Source organism: Lepidochelys kempii, chromosome 11 (genome assembly GCF_965140285.1).
Source record: "Lepidochelys kempii isolate rLepKem1 chromosome 11, rLepKem1.hap1, whole genome shotgun sequence".
Lineage (NCBI taxonomy): Eukaryota > Metazoa > Chordata > Testudines > Cheloniidae > Lepidochelys > Lepidochelys kempii.
This window is the reverse complement of record NC_136390.1, coordinates 41,419,449-41,442,005: the sequence shown is the minus strand read 5'-3', so window position 1 is coordinate 41,442,005 and position 22,557 is coordinate 41,419,449. Positions and strand designations below refer to the sequence as shown.

Sequence of the window (22,557 nt, the reverse complement as noted above, 5' to 3'; positions counted from 1 at the left end):
GAATCTACTTCGACTTTCAGAGCCCAAGCTGAGTTTGAAAGTCTAGAGAAATCAATCAATTTACTGCAAGTTGAGCACAACTGATTCTAAAGTCACAAATACAAACTTGGAACTCCACAGTGCCATTTGACAGTAATTTTTCAGTACTTTAAATCAAAGATGTTCTACATGGGAACACAGAATTTGCCATTCTTGATCAGATTACTGGTTTGCCAAATGGACTCCAGCAGTGTCCAATATTTAGTGCTTCAGAGGAAAATGGACACTCCTCATCATTGTATTATTGTGCAACGTTGTACATGAGGGAGGGCAAAACAGTCCATCACAAAGTAGGAGATAATCTATTTGAATTACTGTCCAAAAATATTTGAGTCGAGTATTAGAATATGACCTTAAATTAGGTTTTTTCGGGGGAGGGAAAACAGGAGAGTCAGATAAGTGGAAAGAGAAATTTTTGTTAAGGAAAAAAAAATGGTCTAATGTTGAAGTGCTGTGGCCAAATTTTCACTTGTTCCAGGATAGGCTTGGTGAGAGAAATGTGGGGATGGGAGCAGCTGTCGGGAACAAGTTATGCCTCCCTGATTTTCCTGGTGTAATTGTCCCTGCCCTGCCCACTGGCATATGTTGGAGCAGCTTAGGGGCTGCTGTAACTTATGACAACTGGTTATGGTCGCTATGACACTATATCCTAGTAGTGAATTAAGCAGACACTACATCTCACCCACTCCCAGCCTCTATGTCAGGATGTACAGGGGCAGATGATGTAGGATCCAGCTACACCACTATACACCACCTGAGAACTTCCCTACACCAGGGAAATCATCAGCTTGTCACTTAGAGCCACTACTTTAAACCACCTGACTAGTGCAAAGTGGCCAGAACAGAAGGGGCAGAACCTCGGTATGTAAGCACAATTGCTGGGCCATGTCTACACTACAAAGTTCAGTCAATGCAAGTTATGTTGGGATACAGCCACTGAAGTCTGTATATCGCTCAGGCGTATGCATACTTGGCTTCTTGTGTCAGTGCTCCCCATACTCATCAGGCGGGCTCGTGTCGATGCAAAGTATGGTGCACTGGATAGATATCCCAGCGTTCCCCATGCTGCTGTGTGGCGCAGTGCCTTTTGGGACCTTTTCACAGAGCTTTGTGGGATAGTAGCAAAGTGCCCAAGGATTTCCAGGAGCTACGGGTCAAGCTCCTAACATGCTGGTTTCTATATCCCATACTACTTGCCACATACAATAATTTTAGCACCATTTTTCAAAACTCCCACAGTCCCATGCAGCACTTTTTGGTCTCCACCATCACTGACAGAAGCATGGAGCCTGCAGAGCTCATCATAGTTCTCATGTGTGTTGCAAATACATCTAGGAAGCACCACTGTCCAGTATGTGCAGAGCTTGAGGAAGTACTGCTACAATTAGGACTGAGATGAGAACAATGTGGAGATGTTCGAACACAATAACTAGAAGCTAATGGGCACAGTGGAAAAACATTCCAGGTTGCTGCTGGCATTCTTGGAGCGGCTCCATGCGGTAGAGATCGAGTCCCGACTGTTGGGAATGCATCGTCGTAATGCACATTTAGGATGATGAGAACTGGCTGCAGAACTTTTGGATGCGAAAGGCCACATTCTTGGATCTGTGTGCCGAGTTCACCTTGGCCCTTCAGCACAGGGACGCCAGGACGAGAGCTGCATTGACAGTGGAGAAGAGCGTGGCACTTGCACTCTGGAAGTTTGCAACACTGAATTGCTATGGGTCAGTGGGAAATCATTTTGGAGCTGGAAAACCCAGAGTTTGGGCCATAGTGATGAAAGTTTGTAGAGCCATGAAACGTCTCCTGCTATATCAGACTGTGACCCTCGGCAATGTGCAGGACATCACAGATGGATTTGCAGCAATGGGGTTCCCAAACTACGATAGGGCGATAAGTAGCAGGCATATCACTATTTCGGCACCAGCCCACCTTATTACAGAAAAGGCTACTTTTCCATCATCATAAAAGCGCTCATGATCATCAGGGACATTTCACAGATAACAATGTGGGCTGGTCAGGGAAGGTGCAGGACATACACTTTTTTAAGAACTATTCAGAGAGCTGCAAGCAGGGACATTCTTCCCCGACTGGCAGATAACCATTGGAAATATTGAAATGCCAAGAGTGAGCCCACCTACCACTTACTCCCCGGCTCACGAAGCTGTGCACTGACCTCGACAGCACCAAGGAAAGATTCAACTACTGGCTCACCCGGTGCCCACGTGACTGTTGAATGTGCTTTTGGTAGATGGAAGGGATGCAGATTGGATCTCAGCAAGAAAAACACCCCAATGGATATAGCTGCATGTTCTGACCTACGGAATATCGGTGAGGTGAAGGGAAAGAGGCTGCCACCAGTGCTGTGTAGTTGAGGGAGGCTTTAAGAGAGCATGTCAAGAGGCAGCCATAGCACAGCTTTCATGCAATAGCGTCTGTCGTGTGATATATTGGTTTGGTCCAAGCCTGCCGCTATGAATTCTGGAATGCTTGCTGTACATTGCATCTTTGCCCCCCCTTATGTGTTCCGCAGCACCCGGTGTGAATTAATAAAGATACTGAGACTTTCCAAAAACTGTGTGGAAAATAGCAGTTAACCAAATTAAAGTGAAAACAAAGACATTCAAGGCTAATTTTTTTTTTTTTTAACCAGCACTGTTAAGAGAGGGAAACACAGTTTACAAACCCAAATGAAAATGGAAGTAAACAATAGGCATTTATGTCCATGTATGTAAACAGTAGTTCAATGTAGTCCGTTGTGACTACTAGTTTTCTCAGGCCGGTGTACGTGTAGCTTTGTTGTACCCTGGTTGGAGTGGTAGGTGTAAGGATGTACACTGTGGTGCCATGTGGTATGTTGGGAGTTGTAGGGGGCAGGGACCATGCAGTTCTCCAAAGACTGCAAAGGCTGGGTCTGGGATCTCTAGGCCTGTAGGTCAACCATGCTCTGCAACATTTATGTTTGTTGCCTGAGCAACCCCATTACGTCCTGGTATGTTTCCTGATGCACCTCTTGGTTCTTTTGCTTCTTCTGCAGCAACCACTCTCTCCATTATCAGTCTGTGTTTCTCCTTGTTCACATTCTGAAGGGCACTGCCAACCCCTTTGATCATGGTCCAACGCAACTGTGGCCAGGAGGATGGATCTTCCATAACCTATACTCCTTAGTCCTCTTCCTTCTCCTCCTGATCAGGGTCAGATGTCTAGTGGGGGGGACCCCTCAAGGCCACCACACCAGAAGCTGCTGATAAAACCAGACAGATACACCATTAGATTTATAGTCACAATGGAAAAGAAAAAAGTCAAGTCTCAAAACTGCCTTATGTCATTCCCATAAAAACTTTTAATAAGAAATGCTTTATTGGCACTGTGGCTCTGGAGTGCCTCGCTACAGCACCATTCTCTATCTCAAACCACGGTGAGTATGGAGGAGTCAGAGCAGGGGGTGTTCTGTTGCATGTTGCTATGAAATTTAGTGTTACACCCCGTCTATCCCCTCTGGTGCATGTATAGGAAATGGCAGGGAATATATTGGCACTAGTTTAATAGCAAAAGGGGAGGGTAAAAAGAGGGAAGATAGGAGCACTCACTTAGCATGAAAGCAAGATGTTAAGAACAATATTCATAAAGGATCCAAAAGACACGAAGAGAAGAAATTATTGAATTTGTTTACACAGATGCTAAGAGCCTGGGTAACAAAAAATAGGAACTGGAATTGCTCGTTTATGAGCATAAATTCAGTCTAGCTGTTCCTACTGAAACCTGATGGGACGATTTGCACAACTGGAATGTTAAAATTAATAGCTATAACCTATTTAAGAAGGATTGAGTAGGCAAAAGGAGAGCGGGAGTGGCACTATGTCCAAAATGGCATTACCTCTTTCTGAGTCACTGATAACTTGGAAGAAAATTATCTTGAATGCTTACAAATCAATGTCCTAACAGACAAAACACAAGATGGGGTATTGGTTGGTGTCTGCTACAGACCACCAAATCACACTAGGGAACAGGATGGCTTTCTCCTTACACACCTATCTATAATTTCTAGGAAAAACAGCTGCATCATCCTGGGGGACTTCAATCTGAGTGACATATGCAGGAGGTCTCATGCTGCCAATACTAAAACACCCTTAGAATTTCTAAACATTATAGCTGACAATTTCCTAACGAAGCGTTGCAGCCAATGCAGAGGAATTTTTTGAGACTTTGTCCTAATAGATAAACAATAACTGATCCCAGAACTAAAAATTAATGGCAGAAGTACAGGTAGCAGCTAGTGATGAACAAACATAAAAAAGGTCTCATTTAAATAACACATTGTGCTTACACACAAATGCTAGAAGTCTTCATACTAAGATGGGTGAACTACAGTGCCTGACATTAAATGGGGATATTGATATAACAGGCATCACAGAAACTTGGTGGAATGAAGGTAATCAATGGGACATGGTAATACCAAGGTACAAAACATATAGGAATGACAGAGTAAATCATGCTGGTGGAAGAATAGCGTTATATATCAAAAAAAGCATAGAGCTAAATAAAATAAAAATCTTAAATGAATCAAACTGTACCACAGAAACTCTGGATAGTAATTCCATGCTTGAACAACAAGAATATAGCAGTATGAATATACTACTGACCAGGATGGTGACAGTGATTGTGAAATGCTCAGAGAGATTAGAGAGGCTACAAAGGCAGAAAACGCAGTAATAATGGGGGATTTCAACTATCCTATTGACTGGGTACATGTCATCTCAGGAAGGGATGTAGAATAAAATTTATAGACATATTAAATGACTGCTATTTGGACCAGCTTGTTCTAGAATTCACAAGGGGAGAGGCGATCTAGTCATAAGTGGAAAGCAGGATTTGATCCAAGAGGTGAATATAGCTGAACCGCTCCATAACAGCAACCATAATGTAATTAAATCTAACATCCTTGTGGGGGGGAAATGCTAAAGAAACCCACCATGGTAGCATTTCACTTCAAAAAGGGGAACTACACAAAAACAAGGAAGCTAGTTACACTGACATTAAAAGGAACCGTTGCAATGGTGCAACGTGTGCCGACCGCATGGAGACTATTTAAAAACACTGTAACAGAGGCTCAAACTAAATGTATACCACAAATAAAAAACACAGTAAGATAAAAAAAAATTCTAGCATGGTTAAACAACAGAGTAAAACAGGTGGTAAGAGGCAAAAAAGACCTCCTTTAAAAATTGGAAGTCAAATCTTAGTAAGGAAAACAGAAAAGAAGCATAAATTCTAGCAAGTTAAGCAAAAAAAAGCCTAATAAGGAAGGCCAAGAAAGAATTTGAAGAACAACTAGCTAAGAACACAAAAACTATCATCAAAATAAATAAATAAATAACCCAATAAACAAAATAAATAAATAAATAAAATAAATCAGAAACAGGAAGACTGCCAAAGAGGTGGTGAGGTAACCAGAATCCTGAGGTGCTAAAGGAGCACTCAAGGAAGACAAGGCTATTGTGGAGAAGCTAATTGAATTCTTTGCATTAGTATTCAGTGCAGAGGATGTGGGGGAGATCCCCACAGCTGAGTCATTCTTTTTAGGTAACAAATCTGAGGAACTGTCCTAGAGTGAGGTGTCATTAGAGGAGGCTTTGGAACAAATTGATAAATTGAACAGTAATAAGTCACCAGGACCAGATGGTATTCACTCAGAAATGACATTGCAGAACTACTAACTCTGGTATGTAATCTATCGTTTAAATCAGCCTCTGTACAGATGACTGGATGGTAGCTAATGTAACACCTATTTTTAAAAAGGCTCCCGAAGCGATCCTGGCAATTAGCGGCCGGTAAGCCTAACTTCAGTACCAGACAAACTGGTTGTACCGAAAGTAAAGAACAGAATCATCAGATACATAGATAAACGTGATATGTTGGGGACTGGTCAACATGGCTTTTGTAAACGGAAATCATGCCACATCAATCTATTAGAATTGTTTGAGGGACACAGTGTACTTGGACTTTCAGAAAGCCTTTGACAAGGTGCTTCACCAAAGGGTCTTAAGAAAAGTAAGCTGTCATGGAATAAGAGGGAAGGTCTTCTCATGGTAACTAGTTAAAAGATAGGAAACAAAGGGTAGGAATAAATGGGCATTTTTCACAATGGAAAGAGGTAAATAGCGGGGTCCCCCAAAGACAGTGGTGGGCAACCTGTGGCCCATCAGGGTAATCTGATTGCGGGCCGCAAGACAATGTAATTGTAAGTGGGGAATCATTATCGAGCTGATATGTTTCTAGCAGTGTTTCTTGGCCCCACGTTATTTAAAATTTTTATCAATGACCTGGAAGAAAACATAAAATCATCCCTGATAAAGTTTGCAAATGACACAAAAATTGGAGAATGGTAAATAATGAAGAGGACAGGTCACTGATTCAAAATGATCTGGATTGCTTGGTAAAGTGGGCAAGCAAAGAATATGTGCTTAATATGGCTAAATATAAAGGTATATATCTATGAATAAATATTATAGGCCATGCTTATAGGATGGGGGCCTCTATCCGGGGAAGCAGTGCCCCTGAAAAAGATCAGAGGATGGTGGTGGATAATCAGCTGAACATGGGCTCCCATTGTGATGCTGTGGCCAAAAGAGCTAATGTGATCTCATCATGTATAAATAGGGAAATCTCGAGTAGGAGTAGAGAAGTTATTTTACCTCTATATTTGGCACTGGTGTGACTGCTGCTGCAATACTATGTTCAGTTCTGGTGCCCATAATTGAAGAAGGAGGTCAGACTAGAAAATGACAATGGTCCCTTCTGGCCATGGAATCTATGAATTTTCACAGAAAGGGGTTATATCTCACTCCTCCAGGTCACAAAGACACAGAGATCCCAGCTGCAGCTGGCCTCCCAAAGCTGCCCAGACATGTGTGCTGCCAGCCTGTTTACTTCAATGGGGCAAGCTGAATTAATCACAGTGTGGCATGGGAGAGTTTCCTGTCTCAGGGGAAGAAATTAAGCTGCCACCCCTAGAAATCTTTGGGAGAGGATGGCAGAGTATCTCCATGAAAGTTTCATCAAGATTTCTCAAGTGCATAGAAGAGACATCCTATTCTGATAAACAGAGTACTCTGCATGGCCCACCATCTAGTCCAACAAGCCAAAGAACTGAAAAGCTGATGTGTTGCCAACTCTACCTCTGTTAGTTCTACCCCTACTTGAGTACAGAATACCATTCTGATATGGACTGTGCAACTGAAATACCATAAAACCCTTCTTAGAATTTATTCCCTAACATAATATCAGTAAAACACAAAAAGTCAATACTTTTGTCAAACACAGGAGGGAAGCAAGGAGGGTGATAAGGTTTTAGAGAAAGAAAAAGCAAAAAAACAAAAATAAAAAAAAAATCACAAGGAATAATGCACGTACACACTTACCCAAGCTCCCTTCCCCTTCTCCTCAGAGGGATCATCTGTGCTTGCCTGGCAGAACTGGCTAGACTCCTGCAGAGTTTCAAACAGTTCCTGGAACATGGCATGGCTTGAGTCCCGCACTGCGTTTCCTCTATCCTCCTCCTCCATGCTGTTCATGGCAGGAGCATCTATCTCAGGCACTTCCAAGGTACCCAAACTTGTCTGCAGGGTGCTGGTTGGGTCTCTACCAAGTATGGCAAGGAGTTCATTGTAAAAGTGGCAGGTCTGTGGGGCAGCAGCAGATTTCTTGTTGCCCTCCTTCACTTTGTGGTATGTCTGGCACAGTTCCCTCACTTTCACGTGGCATAGCTGTTGATCCCTGTAATGCCCCTTTGCTGCTGGGCCACTGTGGGGGGCATTACAGGGATCAACATCATCAACGGCAAACTGCGGCCACTGGGAGCTGTGGGGGGCCGTGCCTGGGGACAGTCAACGTCAGCAGAATGTCTCGCGGTCCGCAATTAGATTACCCTGATGGGCTGCAGGCTGCCCACCACTGGGCCAGAGGCTGATGAACTAATGACAGCAATCAGCCTATCTGCTGGGAACAGGTAAAGGACAGAAAGGAAGTGAAAGGGAAGGCGGGCCAGAGCCAGAGGATCTCACGATAGTGAAGTCTTGCCTCTCCATCCCCAGAGAATGGACTAATGGGGAAGTTTACATCCAATTGTATGTTGCTGCACAAGGGACTGTACTGGTGAAGTGGTAGAGGAGATCAAATACATAAACACACTGGTGCTTATAAACTCGGAAGTGTTCAAAGTGTTTGTGGTGATCCAAAAGGGCAAGAAGGGGACCTGTTACAGTGCCCCTAACAAAATACAATAAAGTAACCAACCAGATACAACCTATCCCCAGTGGCTTTTACAGATGGACTGGTCACCAGGCCAGACAAAGATATAGAGGAAAGAAAAAAACACTAATATCTTTATTATTTTTTTTTATTATTATTTTTTTTATAAAGAGAGGGTTTATAATTTGAGCTATGTAGTAAATATAGCCAAATTGCTATTTTTTCCTCTATTTATATTTTGGCACTACCTCAACCTAGAAAAGTAAGTGTATCAATATATTGGAATGTTTTCCTACAAAGAAAGTACCATACAAACACACAATTTCCCCTAATTATTGCTTCTGAATTAATTTAACAATTCGAAGTCACTGAAAAAGATATATTTTATTAAACATTAGACAGTGCAGGTGTAAGTTCTGTCACATACCTTTATCATTTACTAGATAAACATTTTTAATCTACTACTCATTCATTTTGTTTTTAAATACAATATCATGTATCTGGCAACCTAGCATTATCAGCAGCAGACTAATCTTAGAAAACAAACTACATGTATAAATGGTACAGGAGAACTTTAGAGTCTTAAGGCTTGTCTACACAGTACTTTAAACTGCACCAGAGGGATGTAAATTTTAACCTGCACTAGCATGTTGTGCACTAACTGATATCTGTGGACCCTGTTGGTATGCACTAAAAGTTCCCTAGCACATGTTAATGTAGTCCCGTTTCAAACAGTACTATATTAATGCATTCTAGGGAACTTTTAGTGCATACTAGCAAGGTCCACATGGGCCAGTCAGTGTGTGACATGCAAGTGCAGACTAAAATTTTCACCCCTCCGGTGCAAACTAAAGCACCGTGTAGACAAGCCCTAAGTGGTATATAACCTGATTTCATGTCTGTAATGAATTAATCAACTATCCTAAACTCAACAGCCTTTTACCCTACAATAACATTTACTGAAAACTGGTTGACTCTGTTCTTAAAGGAACACTACTTGGCCCCAATACTCCAGTGTACTGCGGCAGCTTTGCATTGCTCTTGCAGCACAGAGAAGCCCTAAAGCTGATGTACTTAGACATAGGATTCTTTGGTAACATAGAGGAATCTTCAAGTGGTATGAAGCTAACATAGCAGAGCTCCTATGCTACCTCCTCCCCTGCTTGCTGACATAAGGGGTATGGCTGCAAGATCCTTGCACCCAGCTGACAGCAGGAGGGCCCTGGCAGCCGGCACAGTTTAAAACAGCCTTTAAGCGTCTCTAATTAATGATGAGCATTGGCTGTTACCCTTCCCTCTGCATTTCCAGAGGTGGGTCAATGTTGTTGTAATGCAGGTGGTGCTGGACATGCTCCCTTCTCCAGCTTCCCGCCAGATAATTTAATTACAAAGCTGTGTAAAAGATGTTAGAACTCGATAGTACCAATTAACTGAATACCAACCAGTGACCTAGGATAATGGGCCCACAAACGGTAGTCATAAAACATTAATTGTTGTCCCTTGGCTACTGAAGACATAGCAGGGGGTGGGGTCAATTGCTGGAGATGCTGCTAGGCATCTTACTAGGCAAGAATTTCCCATTCTGCGGCCCACTATCTCCTACATTGAGATGTAGGGAAGTAGTGAGCAGTGAAAATAAGTAGGGAGGGATAAAGAAACAGATTGTTTACTTTCAAAGGGAGAGGTCTTCCAGGTAGTACATCAAGTCCTAGATATTTGGCTAGTTTTACAACAACTTATATAAAAAGCACTTGTGAAGTCATTATAAACTAAAATTTCATACAACTCCAAAATGAATTGAAATAGAACAGTTAAAGGAAATGGTCAGGAATAAAGCAAACCACCTCTAGCTGCTGTTATACAGTATATAGAAGCAAAGTATATAGAGCAGTATATAAAGACAAAAATTCTAGTGGCAAACTGGAGAAGGGGTCATGGACAGTTCAGGCTGTGCTGCAATGTGGCACCACCTCCAGAACTGCAGAGAGAACAGCTCAGACATCTCAGAATTGTGGGAGATGCTAGGCTGCAGAAATAAAATAAACTTCAATAACTCACTTAATGGATAAGAGAGAGACATGTATACCCAGTTGAGTACATTCATTAAAATATCCCTGCAGTTAAAAGACTGTCATGCAATTCAGTTCATAGCTTGTAAAAATAATTGTTTTGGTTCTTTTAGAAGACGCAGTTTTTGTCATCATTTCCATACTTGCTTTCAAAATGTCAAAACTATTAAAAATTCAGTGGTGACTGAAACTGGTTGCACATTATATTACCTTGCAGGTAGGATACAGTAAGCCAACAAAATATATAGCCATGCAGGAAGCCTTCTGTGATAAAAACTGACTCGGTTCAGGGATTACAATGCTAATGTACAAGGTCTACATGACAGGACAAATGATGATGAATTCAAACGGAGTATGGACTATGAAATTTATTTATGCAAAGTGATGAGAGAATAAGATGGAGACCTCCATTTGAGACATGCCTAGTCTAAGGTATGTCTATACTATGGCAACTATACACACACATAGCTACAGTCCCATAGCTATGCTGGCATAACCCCATAGTGTAGATGGGGGTTTTTCCATTAGTGTAAGAACATCATCTCCCTGAACAACAGTAGCTAGGTCAATGGAAGGATTCTTCCTTCAACTTAGCTGTGTCTACACTGGGGGTTGAGTCGACATAGGAATGGCACTCAGGAATGTGGATATTTTCACACCCCTGCCTGATGTAGCTGTAGTCAACCTAAATTTTAAGTGTAGATAAGGCCCTAGTTGAGAAACCCCCAGTCCTGCAACTGACTCAATGTGGGTGCAAGCAATGTGACCAGTTAGGTATTGCAACCGTAAGTGCATTCAGACAGAATTTCAGTAATGTCAATAATACATTTAATCAGAGGTAGAAATAGAAACATGGTTTCCAATATGTAGATATAATTAGTTTATTTAAGACTTTATGCCATACACTTACAAGAGAAAAATAAAAGCATACAGTTCGCAGTTTGAGTTAGGATCTAGCAACGTTAGACCTTCTATATTATAAAGAAAAAAGAGTCAAAGGAAGAGTCCTCACCTGTAACTATGCCATAGTTAGGAGGTTCAATAATGGCTCCATAGAACTGAATGATGTTTTTGTGACTGAGCACACTGAGTATTTCTGCCTGTTCAAAAACCAAAAGAGAGTTTGACAATTAATAATAAAATGTATTTACTGCAATAATATACATTAGACTCTATGCACAAACCACACATCATACATGAATCAGAAAAATAATGTCCACTTGGGGTATTCTCCTCAGAAAACCTACCTGTTTCAAAACACTGTGAGAGAATTTAGAAAATGCAGCGTTCTCAGCACTTCTGAAAATCAGGCCACATTTTAAAGTGCCTAAATAAGGATTTCGGAGACTAGCTTTTTTTAAAATCTTGGTCAAAAAAGATGGGGGGGGGGGTTGGTTGGTTTTTGTTTTACAATGGTGTGTTTAATATTTGGGCCTCTCAATATTTGCAGCTCTATAGTCTGCTCCAATAATAAATACTACTATTACTGTTTCTTTTAAAAAATGGTCAATGATTTAAAAAAAAAAGTTACTGTTTTACACACACACACACACACACGCGAAATGGAAGGTTATAGAAGGGAAACACAGCCATACACTATTATATATTATCCCTCACAAAAATGCCTTCCTTGAAATATTACATTAACCTCTGAGCTTCTACTAGCTAGATCAGTCTCAAGCATTGGAAGGAAACAAAGTCATGGTCAGTAAAGCAGTCATCCCCACTGAGTACAAATACATAAAAAAATAAGGGATTTTGGCTAGCTTTATTACAGCAGCTACCACCATCCTAACAAATATAAAGCCACTGGCAAAACAAACCTAATTTGTCTCTAGATTTTGTACTGAGTGCCATGGAATGAATATACACGTGCATATGTGGAAGCCTATGGATGTGTAATAAGTAAACATTTCACAAGGTTACAATAGTTTCTCTTGCAGCCTTTTCCAAATAACTTCATCAAGGTTTTGAATTAACACCTTTAACTGGTGTGCTATGGTTTGCACACGCTCAATGCAAAAGTTTAATCATAACCTTGAACTTAACCCCAAGATTTCTGATTGCACAGTGTACTATGCTGTTTCCCCTGCTCAATGAGATTTGAGTTATCACAAATGAACAGAGTTTAATGCACAAACAACTTCAATAGGATATAGAATTTATATTCTACAGGTGTGGTACAATCATTTCTGTATGTATGATGCATGGAGAGTTTCAAAATTCTTTTTCAAAGTTCTGTCTCTCCACAGCATAATTAAATAATTTTGATTTAAAAAGAATCTCATGATGTTTTCATCAGAGCTGCAAAATCATATTTGAGGCTTTTGTAAGGTTATTGTGAATTTCAATGCTGGAGGACCTGATTCACCCAGGTGGGTGCAAGGGCATTTAATTTGCACCTACCTAAGCAACTGTGCCAGAGGTGGGATTCACCACCAGTTGCCTAAACACAAATAGGTGCCTAGTGGGATTTTCAAAGCATCTGGGCACTTATGAAAATCCCCGTAGGTGCCTATCTGCAACTTTAGGTACCTAAACACCTTTGGAAAACTGGCCCTAACTGGCTCAGTCATACACCGCCTGGACACACTGTTGAACTACAACTTGACATACAGGACAACCACAAATGGCATCTAATTTATTGATGATACCCCACACCCAGTCATAGGATAAGTCCTTGGCTAGTCACAATAATAAATAATAATAATAATAGCAATAATCACATCGCATTACCAACCACTCATCACACAATATTCTAAAACAGATCTGGATGAACCTAAGCACTTGCTGATCTCTGTTAAGATGTCTATTATATTAACAATATGTATTCCACTGAAGCGCAGATTGGACAGCATTTTGTGGGGGGGGGGGGCGTGAATCAGAAAACCAAAGCAAACTACTTTGCTATGTTTGAAAACTAAACCATTGACAAGAAATTAGAAGACAAAGCGAAGTACATTAAAATACATATTTCAATTAAATTAATACTCATGAAGTGTGGCATCACTAGAACATGAAGTCCTGTCTTTACTCACAAGACACACCGAGTGCAAGCAGCAGGAGTGCAAGCTACCTCAGAGCACCTTGACATTGTGCCCAACCTTGACCTCTCAGAATCATCTCTCCTGTTGAAAGGATAGTTTAACCTTTCTGTCCATTTGCCAATGAAAAATGAACACCAACTGTCATCGTGGCTAGTATGCTGCGGATATCTGTAAACTAGGTACTGAACAGATCTCATCAGAGATGCCTCTAAACACCATCTATATGGTATCTATTAGTGCTGTGCTTTGTATTCTAGTGCAAATACATATGCATCAATAAGAATTCTCTGTGTTCTTCGCTGTCAGTATTAGGGCCCCCTGAGCCTTGGCTATCCTCCAATACAATACAGCATTTACTGGCCACCAATAAGTATATCTCTGCCTATGCTGACCCTTGAATGTAGCCAAGGCAAGCCAGGGCCTTCACTGCTTGAACTAATCAGGATGTATACCAAATACATGTAAAGATAAATCCCAATTGGCTCAGGATATGTCTACACTTAAACCACTGCAGCTGCGCTGCTACAGTGCAGTGGTCACCAAACCACTGATTGCGGTCAATCCTGGAGCCTCTGCAATCTCCGGGCCGCTAAAAGACTGGTGATGCAGCGGGGCTCAGACAGACTCCCTGCCTGCCCTGGCCCCACGCTGCTCCCGAAAGCAACGGGCTGCTGACACGTCTCTGTGGCCCCTGGGGGGAGGAAAATGGGAGAGAGGCAGCTTTACGTGCTGTATCCGCCACAAGAATCGTCCCTGCAGCTCCCACTGGCCAGGAACCGGCCAATGGGAGCTGCTGGGACAATGCTTGTGGGCACGTGCAGTACACAGAGACCCACTGCCCCACTCTGCCCCAAGGGCTGCAGAGACATGCCAGCAGCCAGATGCTTCCGGGAGCAGCACGGGGCCAGGGCAGGCAGGCAGCCTGGCTAAGCCCCTCTGCACAGCTGCCTGGGAGCTGCCTATGGTAAGCGCCTCCCGGCCGGACCCTACACCTCACACCCCAATGATCTTGGGTGTGGCTTCTTCAACCCCCTGAGAGATGTAGCTATGCTGATGTAAGTTCCCAGTGCAGATCAGCCCTCAGCTGATGCAAGGCCTGGCTTGCTCTTGCTTACACTTAGGAGTTAGCACCAATACAGGTAGATTGATTGATGGCTGAATTGCAGTTATTCCTGTGTGTAGACAAGGCCTTAATGTCAGATTGTGAATTCCATTCAAAATAGATACAAGGGAAGAATTTCTGGATGATAGTTTCATCCTCTGGACAGATGACCTAAACTCCCTCATAGATTTCCACCACAACTTCAACCTCCACCACACATCCATCAAGCTATCTTTAAAACACTCCCAGACCAGCATCAACTTCCTGGACACCATGATCAGCTTCAACAATGGAACCCTGCAGACAACTATAGACAAGAAATCCACAGATCACCACACTTACTTTCGTAAATCTAGTAAACAACCCAAACACACCAAGAAATCTTATCTTCAGCCAGGCTCTTGGAAATCACAGAATATGCTCCGAGGAGAAAGTATGGGATACACACATTAACACACTTAAAACTGCTTTCACCAAACAAGGACACTTCACTAGAGAAGTAGATCACATCATGAAATAGGCCACTCAAATACTCCAAGAGAACCAGTTTCAGTACGTAAAAAAACCCTTCCAACTGCACACCCCTAGTTGTCACCTACCACCTCATACGACAATCCACTTGATCGTTAAACAATTACAACCCATACTTGATGGAGACCACACCCTGAAAGAAATCTGTTCTGAACCTCCTTTTCTGGCCTCTCTAAGGTCCTCATCAGAAGCAAGCTCCCCAAGGACCAGGATCCACCAACTCAAAACGGAACCAGACCTGGCCAGAACAACAGATGCAAAACCTGCAGACATATCTCTACTGCTACTGTGATCAAAACCCCCCACAACACATCTTTCAAGATCCATGGGTCCTACACGTCTATCACAACATGTGGTGTACCTTATCCAGTGCACTAAATGCCCCAACAACTGTGTGGGTGAAACCAGACAATCACTACACTCTCAAATGAACTCACACAGAAAAATGAAAGACAAAACCACCATATCACCTGTGGGTGAACACTTTTCACAAAATGAATATTCCATATTGGTCTTCTCAGTCATCATCCTCAAAGGAAACCTGTACACCTTCAAAAAGATGAGCCTGAGATCTTACATTCATAACTTTGCTAGGCACGCAATCATGGTTTTAATAAAGGCACTGATTATGACTTATGGGGGTTGCCAAACTTACTGACCCTCCAAGCCGTATATGACAATCTTCAGAAGTCTGACAGCAGGGGCGCATCTGCTGGGGCTTGGGGATTCAGCCCTGCGATGGGTAGCAGGGCTAGGGACTTCAACCCCTTGGGAGATGCCGGTCAGGGCTTCAGCCCCACTCTTCCCTGAGCCCTGGTAGGTGCCACCCACGGGGCTGAAGACATGAGACCCCCCTCCCAGCTGGGCAGAAGCCCCTAGCCCCACCACCCCCGACGAAGGGCAGAAGCCCCAAGCTCCCCCAAACAGTCTGGTAGCAGAGAATGGGAGGGGGTCTCCTCTTGAGGTTCGCTGATTTTCTCACTAGTCTGCACCTTTTAGGGGGAAAAGACGTGGTTCGCCACTGATTCTCCTAATCTGGTCTAGTTACTGGGGCAGCGAGAACAATAGATCCTTAACCTTCCTGCTGTGCCGGTCGGACGCCACTTATATGGTGGTGACCAAGAGGATTTGCTGCCCTGCCCCACAGGTGACTGGGCTGCAAAACACCCTGTGGGAGAAGCCAACACTTCTGTGTTGAAAAACAAAATGAAACCTGAGCCTTCGGGTTCGCAGCAAACCGCCCTCCTAACTGGCCACTTCACTTTGAATGGTCCCTTGGCATATGTGTTAACTACTTACCTTAAACAGTCTGTTCTACCTTGTATTTAGCTGTGATACTCTGAATACCTTTCCCATACCTGAAGAAGAACTCTGTGTAGCTCAAAAGCATATCTTTTTCACCAATCTTTTTATTGGTCCAATAAAAAGATTACCTCACCTACCTTGTTGCTCTACAATGAAGAAAGGCAGCTTGTCAACCCTCCAAAACTATGCAAGGCCTCGATCTAAAAAAGTCCAAGTGATTCCATATGAACCAGTCACACCAGTCAAGTGATTCCATTACCAGTCATCACCACTTATTATTCCAGCTGGCTGTGCGGTGGCGATGAGGGAGCTGCAGAGGTAGCACTGGAGAATACACAGAGTGCATCTTTCCCCCACCCTTTGTCTGAGCGTGCTGCTTCAGATCAAATTTGGAAATAAATACTGATTCTCCTTAGACCATCAGGCCAGCCAGCAGCCAACCAACTTTGTTGTTAATAAATCAGTTAATTGCACAGCATGAGGCACCTTCACTCTATGCAAAATTGCAGGGTTAGAAATGTTTAGCTACTCCAGCAATCTGATTAGCGGAACATCCCTAAGTGTTTTCTAAAATTTATTAATGTATTATGCAATAGAGTTTGATTATTTACATTCCTGTAAATAAATGTTTGCTGTGCTTATAATCGAAATCTTCAGAATCATTTAGAACAATTTAAAGCAGACTTGACAACGATTTAGTCCCAAAGTCTTACAGCATGTAAGGGCTTTGAACTCCAACATATTCCTGGGAGAGTTTAAATCTTAGCTGTTCCCATGACGTTCTCTACACTGTAAGAATGGCCAATTGGGATAACAGTGTTAATGTTTCATTTAAAACTATTCTATTTACTGATTATCAAGACTAAATTAAACACAAAATGCTGATAAAGGTTTAGGGTTAAAAGTATTATTGGTTGACTGCTGAAAGAATGGCTGGCCCTTAAACATAGAGAAAACACATGCCCAAGGACAAAATATTAAGGAGCTTAATATCTAAAATTACAACACAAACACAAAGTACTAGGGCAGACTAACAGATGGATCATAAAATTGTGTAGAGTTTGGGGCAGGCACTGGTTTGCTTTAAATGTATCACTTCTTTGTTTAATGACATACCGGATCAAAATAAACCTGGTAATATTTAAATAAAAGTGTGAAAAAAGAGTTAACAAAAATAGCCTCACCTCTGTAGTCAGTGCTAGAGCTCCCACAGATTTCAATGGAAGCAGGAACTGGCCCTTACTGGCTATTATTTTAATGACATTCTTTCTAAAGCTAAACTGAATATGATGCTTAATAAACTGTTTATATTTCCTGCTCATTCTCAAATGTGCACAAGTTAGTTCTCTTAAGACTACAGTCATGCTATATTTCAAGTCTTAGAACTTACATTCTATTACTTGTCATGAGGTTCCGCCTTCCCCATCCCTCTACAATATGCAGTAAATGGAGGGATTTTTTTAAAATCGTCTGGAATGAAAAAACTCTTTAAAATAAACACGTAACAATGATAGGTAGTGATCAAACAGTTTAGCAGCTAACATGAAAATCAAAAGCGGAATATAAACCCCACTGGTTTTTTAGACCCTGCCAGGAAATCATTTGTGCATTTTCTCATAAAGTTTTATAAGGAAGGGGTCAGTAGTTTTCATGCCCCAGAGACCCCAAGGAGAACCTGAAAAGCTGTTAGTCAGCAGAAGCCAATTATTGTCCAATTAAGGACATGTTTGTTAAACCCATTAAATCTTCTTTCATATTAGCAAAGTAGGATGAAAAACACATGATGCAGAGTAGTCAAAAGACTTTGATATTTAAGGAACATTCAATGAGAACTTTTAACAGTAAATAAGCAGAGTTATATTTTGCTCTGGTGAGGACTGTGCTCTCTCCAATACACATCTCATGGTTGACTTCAAATTGCAAATAAATTATGAAAGCCCTGCTTGCATATTGACTTAAAGCTGGAGGGGAAGGAGGTTGATTTGGTTTATATTCCATTTAGGGGATTACCTGTCCCAATTTAACTTTCCACAGCCCATCTGAAAGAAGTAAAAATTTTAAGACCTAAGAAATTATCTAGTTTCTAGTATAGGAGATTCACATATTCAGTATTATGCTAGCACTGATTCACCAGCCACACAAAGAAAATAAAGTTAATTGCACTATTGAAGTTACATTGTTAGTACTTTTGTTTAAAAAAAATCTTACTCCCTTGGGTACTTTTACAAAGATATACAAAAAAAATCATTTAAAAAGTTAAGGTTGGAAGCATGTTTGAGTGGTGTCCAGCTCACACCCAAAACCAGTATCACGTTTTTGTTGCTGAAATTCGACATCTTTTTAAAAAGCCCCAATGGCTACAATGTGTAAAAACGGAAAATGATGGGATCCAGCCCAGTTCCCACTGCTGTGTAATGGAAGATTATATATTATTTTCCTGCTTGTTTTATACACACTACCCCCATCCACTTTTTTTTTTCTTTTGTAATAAAAATATGTTGGTGGTCACTTTATTTTATATATTGCATATTAATTGTTTAGTAAAAGTCTAAAAAAGAAATATAGCCCCAAAGTATCTCAGTTCTGTAATTTAGTGTAATGTGTTGCTGGAGTAGAAAAGGTGTTATAAAATGTGGTCATTATCTGTTGTTGTAGGTTTGTGCAACTGTATGTAGATCTTGGAAGTTTATATATTTAACTTGTATTTTGTAGCAACAAGCATGTAGATTTTTTATAGTATTAAATGTTTAATATTAAAGTATATTGGAAATGGATCCCTTGAATAGGAAACAGGCTTTTATAATATTCTATAATTTGTTATTTTTACCTTTGCTTATAATTCTGCCGTTTTCAAGGCAACTTTAAAGCTATTGGATTATAAACAGAATCCACTGATTTTTAGAATCTGGAAGACTTCCCTGTCAGAACACCACAATTTTAAAAGACAGTTCAGCTAAAAAAATTAGAGAAGAGAGAGACTGGTACATCAGAAGTTCCTGGGAGATTTTTTCCTAAAGATACTATGATATAATCGATGAGAGATAATACACAGCTAACTTGGGCCTTAATCTTGCAACTGGCACCACAATGGGAGACCCAAGAAACCATGCAGAGCCCTAGTCAATTCCCAGCATTGCACACATTACATGCAAAGGTCAAAATAAACTTGGGAGGATCAACTGCAGAATCAGGGCCTTTGTCTTCATTATATTGTGGGCAACAATCTCCTGTCAATGAGGGAAGGAAAGATTGCTGACAAAAGCTACAGAAACTAGGATAACTCTCAGTAAGGGCACTTTATACATAAAATTATCACTACAACAGGCTCAAAAAAGTTTGAAAACTACTTTTTCAGATACAAATACACTGCCATCTGTTAAAACATGGCACTGACATAAAGGATAAACACCTCCTTTCCCATGGATTTCAATAAGAAACCCACTGAAGCCTAGACAAATCCCATAGGAGCATTACATTATTCAGTATACAGCATGGAACCATATCTAAATTTTATACTAGCACTCATGACAGACTGAAATCTGCCAGGAACATTTGGTTTTTGTTATGGTTACTGATTTTCTGTTGGTTTACAACAGCAAAATCATTTAAAAGATAAAGATACCGTATAGTTGTAAGGAAACACATGTAAGATTTCAGAAATTAGTCACGTTCTGTGAACTGTATTTGAAAATACAAACTTTAGTATCTGGGATCAGTTCAAAATGAAAGCTGTCAAAACACACAGCAACACTGGATAACTCTGGGAGGGGTAGAATAGTTCTCTAAGCATCAGGTTTGAAATACCCAGACTCCTAGAAAACAGTATCTTTACCCAACAGGGTCACTCTGGTTTTCTGTTAGATTTAGGATAATCTTCTCTTTTTTTCTACATTGTTTTGCAAGTGAACCTCTTATGACTTTCTGAGAAGATGTTAACCCAGATCTCGAATTCTCCAGAAGAACAGAGAAGTAGTGAAATGCCAAAAATTTCTGCCCATTTTCCAAAAGCAGGTGAAATGGGTACTGACCTGATCAGGATACTGCTGTACTTGAGGAAAAGCAAGAATGTCAGAGGAGATCATTTTAGAGATCAAAGTCACTACAAATCTTATGTGAACAACTTTGCTAGGGACAACAGCACAAATACAACAAGCAGAACAACCCTCCTCCCTAGAGGACTCTCTTCAAGCATCCCAGCACTTGGAAAAGACAATCATTTAAATCCTGGCTGAAAAAAGAAAAAGTGGAGACCTGGGGGTTCAAACTCAATGCAACAACCTAATGATCATCAGCATCCTGGAGGGGATGGGCATTTCCAGAGGCTGCTGCTAGACTTATTATGTTAAAGATAACAGTGTTGGATACTTCACACTTTTTTAGAAGTTTTATATACTGTTTCAATTAAGATAAAAATGTCTGAACAACTGAAGAGTTCCCAATCTGTTAGAGAAGCAGAGAACTGTCTTGGAGATATTCAACTGGACTCTCCACTGAACAATTAGCATAGACTCTCCAACAGAGGTAATGAAGAATGGACTGTGATCCACTTTTCCAATGAAGTTATCTTTCAGCTAAGTATTTTCTCAAATTCAGTCATGAAAACTGTAATTTTCCCTAGGCAAAAATTGCCAAGCTGGCCTTCTGGAACATAAGAATCCAGCCTACTACATCATTCTGTCCACACTGAGCTCTTCTCCAACCATAGAGGGCAATCTTCAATCCTATCCCCTTCCAGACAAAAGTGGATGGCGAGAGCGACAGCCCTATCCATATCTGTATGGCTGAAGGCTTGTTGAGGGAAGTGCTCTAGGCTAGGTCTCAACAGCTGGAATCCTCCACAAAGGACTTGAAAAGTCCTGTACAAATGACAGCAAGAACTCAAAACGTTTCAGGATATATGGTCTTTATCTCATTTTCAGAACAGTTAATATATTGCCTTGTTTAAGGTTGAAAATTTTAATTTTATGTAGAAACATGGCTGATAAATAATAAACCTACTCGGTAGAGATGTTCAAAAAATGACAAATTTTTTAAAATGTTGAAATTGTTTCCACTTTTTCATAATTTTAAACGGAAATTGCATCAACTTTTTCTGTAATGATTTTGAAAATTATTTCAATTAATAATGATTTAAAAGTTTCCATTCAAATATTGATGAGTGTCAGGAAATTTCATAACATGTGAAAACTGATAATTTTTCATGAAATCAAGCTTTCAAAAAAGAAAGGAAAGAAAACACCAGTTTTTGGATGAAGAACCTTTGCACACAAAAATTGACCAGCTCTGCTACTACATTGTGTGTTTGACATCTGTGTTCTGGTTTTCCTCTAATCTTCCTACTTCTGTGCTGAATTCTCTATACAGAATCCCTCTCAGCTTCTAGACCTCTATTTCTACCTATTTGCTTTCTGACAACAGAGACATATTAATGATTATTTGGAAATGTGATTTAATGTTGCACTGGTTATCTTAAAATTCCTTAAAATAAAAGGTTTACTTTTTAAAAATTCTGTTGATTAAAACAAAAAAAACCCCAAACTCTAAATCAAAACAAGAATCCAAGACAGCCGCCGCAAATGAAAGTGTGTAATACAGCAGTAGCTTCATGTCCGCTAGGAAATGGAAACTTAGAAACATGTTGTTAATTCAGGGACTGATCCTGGCCCCAGTGAAGTTAATGGCAAAGTACTAATTGTCTTTAACAACAGTAGACTGTTAAGAAGCAGTGGACATACATGACCCTCACCACCACCACCACACCTCCTCAAAATGGTTTAAAAGACATGTGCGAATGGTGGGTGGAAGACAGCTGGATATTGAAATATTTACTGTAGTTGTGTATATGAAAAACAGTACAGTTCAAAACCACAGTATATTTTGGGATGAATACATTAGAACCTAGAAACATCATTATAACCATATGAAACCTTGTTTACTTCTATTTCTGTATTTGTCTATTACTGTACTGCCAATTCCACTGAGCTGCATCCCACCAATCAACGCTTTCAACTTTTATTAGGTGGAAAAAGAAACCCAAACAAATGTCAGACACACAAATATGAAATGGGAACCATGCACACATGTAATAGGAAATTAGAAGAAGTTATATACACAATAAAGAATTACATGTAAGAACCGTGAGGAAATTATAGATCTTCGCATTTTGAGGTTAAAAATAACATTTTTCCCACCACTCCCCAACTTCTTTTTGCAC

At 40.8% G+C, this 22,557-nt stretch overlaps 1 protein-coding gene across 6 annotated transcripts in view; it reads right to left on the bottom strand.

Moving 5' to 3' along the window:
- The window catches only part of MAP3K20 (mitogen-activated protein kinase kinase kinase 20), a 126,168-nt gene that overhangs the window by 73,749 nt on the left and 29,862 nt on the right, over window positions 1–22,557 (bottom strand). For 2 of the 6 annotated variants that reach the window (XM_073305870.2, XM_073305876.1), the window contains exon 3: window positions 11,371–11,458. In XM_073305870.2, coding sequence (XP_073161971.1) covers window positions 11,371–11,458 — 88 coding nt within the window. The other 4 variants (XM_073305871.2, XM_073305875.2, XM_073305873.2 and 1 more) reach the window with 4 other exon arrangements.